The sequence below is a fragment of the Geospiza fortis genome, unplaced genomic scaffold, assembly GCF_000277835.1.
Source record: "Geospiza fortis unplaced genomic scaffold, GeoFor_1.0 scaffold70, whole genome shotgun sequence".
Lineage (NCBI taxonomy): Eukaryota > Metazoa > Chordata > Aves > Passeriformes > Thraupidae > Geospiza > Geospiza fortis.
The window spans coordinates 2,942,609-2,946,672 of record NW_005054317.1 but is presented as its reverse complement, the minus strand read 5'-3'; the positions used below and the strand labels follow the sequence as shown (position 1 = coordinate 2,946,672).

Here is a 4,064-nt window from a genome sequence, read left to right as displayed (position 1 = left end):
CCAGATCTGTCCTTTTTCCTCCCTGTACCTACAAGTTAGGGAAAAAAAAAAGAAAACAAAGCCTTCCCAACAAGCATTAAATCCCATCAAATCAGGCTGGAAGGTCACCTCATCCATCCCTCTGCCCTGAGGCAAAAATCAGCTCTCCTTAAGCCATCCCTGACAGATGCTCACCTAACTCTAAAAACCATCCATTGATGATTTCACAGCCCATCCCTTGGCTTACCTCATACCTACAGGTCTGACCTCAATGTCCCTACAACAGCCAAAGCTCCCCAGGGCTTGTCCTGCCCCCACTGAACTTGGGGAGGTTATTTCTCCTTGCAGAAGAGTACTTCTCACTTTGGAACAGACCTTAAGGTGGGTGCCAAGCTTTCCCAGGCTTTTCACTCCTCTCATTTATTCCAAATATCTCTGTCTACTGTGATGGTGTTCACAGGGGTCTTAGGATGAGGGAAGAGATGAGGATCTGACTCCATGTTTCAGAAGGCTTGATTTATTATTTTATGACGCATATTGCATTAAAACTATACTAAAAGAATAGAAGAAAGGATTTCATCAGAAGGCTAGCTAAGAATAGAAAAAGAAAGAATGATAACACAAGCTTCTGTCTTGGACAGAGAGTCCGAGCCAGCTGTGATTTGCCATTAACTAGCAACAACTAACATGGGCCAATCAAAGATGCACCTGTTGCATTCCACAACAGCAGATAATTTTTTGTTGTTTACATTTTGTTCCTGAGGCCTCTCAGCTTCTCAGGAGAAAATATCCTAAGGAAAGGATTTTTCAGAAAATATCATGGCTACAGTCTACAGCCTCAAAAGCTCAGCCCTGTTCCAGAGCCCAGCACAGAGCAGTGAGGAAACACAGGAATGGGGCTGGGTGTGGGGAGAAGTGGGGGAAAACCCCAGGAAGTTCAGAAGAGGAAGGGGCAAGAAGCTGGGTGATAAATTGAAATGTGCAATGACCTTCTTTGCCCCACTTTGGCTGTGCTAGAGCTCACCTTGACTGCAAAAGACACTCCAATTTCCTGAAAGGCAAAAGAAAAAAAGGAATGAAAAAGAATGAATGAAAAGGCAAAAAGAAAAACAAGGAATGAAATCTCACCATCAGCTGAGGCTTACAGCAGCACTGAGAACTGGCATTCCACATGTCATGTAACAAAGCCCTAAGCCTTGGAGGGATTTCTGTTTCTGAAAGGTGACAGTTCTTGCCCTAGGACACAGTTTGGCCACTCCTGGCTCTGTGCTCAGATTTCCTGGCTCTCCCAGCCCAGCAAGGCTGCTCAGCCCTGGGTTTTGGGCCACCCTTAGTGCACTCAGCCCGCCCTGGGCTCAGCTCCCTGAGCCACGAGAACCAGAGGATGCTCCTGGAGGTGCCTGAAACAGGCAGGGCTCAGCTCAGAGGGCAGGGCAGGGCAGGAGCCCTGCCTGGCATCTCCTCTCCTCTGGTGAGTGATTTGCACTGCCATGCTGTTCCAATCACAGCAATTGTGCCTGACACCAGCTGCTCTGCCCCGTGGAGGCAGGCACAGCCCTGACAAACAGGACACTAAGTGCTCCTTAAGGACATTACTGCAGCACTCCCAGCTGTTACACTTTTGCTGGGAGAATTTAAAGGTATCTTGTTAAAGATGTAGCACAATGTCAGCATTAACAGTTTCCTCCTGTTTTGCCTTCCAAAGTGTCCCATCCTACGGAGTTCTATTAATACAGGCTGAAATTTCCAGATTTAAAAGCTAATTAAATCCCACTTTAAGCTTTCACAGAGGGGATTAGCTGGAACTTACCCACTGCTTATGCTGCTGTTTGGTTTGTGTGGGGAAAATACAACTAAAAACACCTTTCCCAGGGAGATCAAACCCCACTTTGCACATTTGCACATGGAGAGAAATAATCCATAAAATTAAAACAAACCAGTCCACACTACCACAGTGAGCCTCTGGTTACAGCCAGTGCACAGGGCCTGTGAAATACCAAACTCTCAAAGATACCAAACCAGAGCTTAGGGAAATTTCCATTTTACATCTGAAGAATTAAAATTATACTGTTCCATTCTGTATATGGCTTAAGAGGAATAAAACTTATTGGCCTACATATAAGAAAATAGAGATAAAATTATTTACATTTTTAGATAAAAGGCAAATATGTTGGAGTATAGCAGTATCACCCAATTGAAACTAAATTCCAATGCATTTGATTTCACTCACCTGTCAAAATGCTGGATGGAAGAGCACAGGCAAATTAAATATTTTTCTATTCTACAGAAAGGACAAATTCCATAAACATGTTCATTTTTACATTTATTTGACAAAACGCTGTACACAGTATTAATCTTTGCAAAATAATAATTGTGTACGCACAGTGGATTGATTTGAGACCAGAGTTAGGGACACAGTGTGTGACAACATTGCACAAACAGTTCTTCCACAGAATCTTAACTTTCCAGCATTAAAATATATAAAAGAGAGTGTGATTCTTATTTATTGTGGTGAGGTAAACATTTCTTCCTTCAGAGCAGTGTGGCTTTGATGCACCTCCAAGAAAGCTGCTAAGGATACCCTTCTCCTTCATTCTGCCAATAACTACAGACCTAGAGGCATATTTATTGCTCTTCTAATGGTCACACGTTTTTTCCTTGAGCAATATGTAGAGAAAGGAATGGAGAAGGAAAAACCTGCAGGAATTGATGATAGCAACCCATCTGCACTATTTGTGTCAGGAGCCAAAGATTAGTGCAGATAACTCATTTTGAATGTAACAGTTTTAATGGAAATGTCAAGAAAAATTTATTTACATTTTTCTAAGCAGAACATGGTATTGATTAGAGCTGCTCAAAAAAAATCACGATTAGGAATTTATTTCACAAATTTTTATATCTCTGCCCATTTACAAGAGCAGATCATAATATCCCCTCATTTGTTCACTGTTCAAATTTATTGATGATTTTCAGCACATAATTCCTGGGCAGAGTGAGATTTGTACAAAGTTCTTTAGTTACACAAGATCTTCAGTATTGCCTTCTGTTCCCTGAATGAATGATTTGTGTAACCAACAGCTTGAATTTTGACTGCTACAAAAGAGAATATAATCAAAATGAATCTTGGTCAATATCTGAGTACTGAAACTTAGGTTTTTTTTTCTTACACATACTTTTACTGATGCCTGAGAAGTCAAATACTTCAAAAATTGAAAAGTTCATTTGTGTTTTATTCCCAATAAATTAGAAATGGTTGTTGGAAGGCAAATCAGATGAAGAATTCTCCATGCTCCTGAAAGAAAACTGCTTCAGTTTCTCATCTTATTTTAAAACCTCACAGCAGTGACATTCTCACAAAAGAGGTTATCTTAAAAAGTTAGCAGCCCTTTCCTTAGTGGCAGAAACATCCTCCTGGAGCCCCCTGGATGGCATTGCTCCACCTGGAAATACAGCAGGGCATTTCCAAAGACCAGAAAAGAAATGAATCACATTTCAGTGGTTTATAGGCACAGTAAGTGGGAGTTCCTTTCACTACCAACTTCTCAGTCCCTTTTCCTATTGTGAGGTATCCATTGGCATCAATGAAAGAGAATCATCTTAAGGCAGAACCAGTGATTTCCAAAAAAAGAAAATAAACATCATTCATTTGAATAAAAAATAGGATTGTAAGCACAGCTTTATACATTATTGCAAAAGTCCATAAAAAATATAAACCCACTGTTAGTTTGCTGACTCTTTAAAATATAAAAAGACAAATGAAAATATTGTGAAATAGGTGACCTAAAAGTGTTTGATTAAAGAACAATTCTGTTGACAGAATTATTACTTATTTTGTCTTATCATGAGTTTATCAGCGACAATTTGGGAAGGAGAGACAAAAAAGAACTTTAGGGAGTGAAGTATTACTTATTACAGTTGTGACTACCAAAATTACCAAAATTAGACAAAGACATACAAACTTTTGAAGACTGTAGCTGCAAAATTTCTGAAGGCCAACTTGCAAGCTGTGGCCTGGGTTGGCCACATATCTCCAGTTAAATCCTGATCTCTGCTTGGGAGAACTCCATTAATCCTCTGGAACAACA

The 4,064-nt window shown here is 40.4% G+C and overlaps 1 protein-coding gene across 2 annotated transcripts in view; it reads right to left on the bottom strand.

The window, feature by feature from the left end:
• Positions 1–2,285: 2,285 nt before the first annotated feature.
• Positions 2,286–4,064, bottom strand: part of SUCLG2 (succinate-CoA ligase GDP-forming beta subunit) — an 82,289-nt gene continuing 80,510 nt past the window's right edge. Inside the window, exon 11 of one of the 2 annotated variants that reach the window (XM_031056383.1) lies at positions 2,286–4,057. In XM_031056383.1, coding sequence (XP_030912243.1) covers positions 4,046–4,057 — 12 coding nt within the window. In that variant the 3' untranslated portion in view covers positions 2,286–4,045. The remainder of the gene's footprint in view (positions 4,058–4,064) is intronic. The other variant, XM_031056384.1, reaches the window with a different exon arrangement.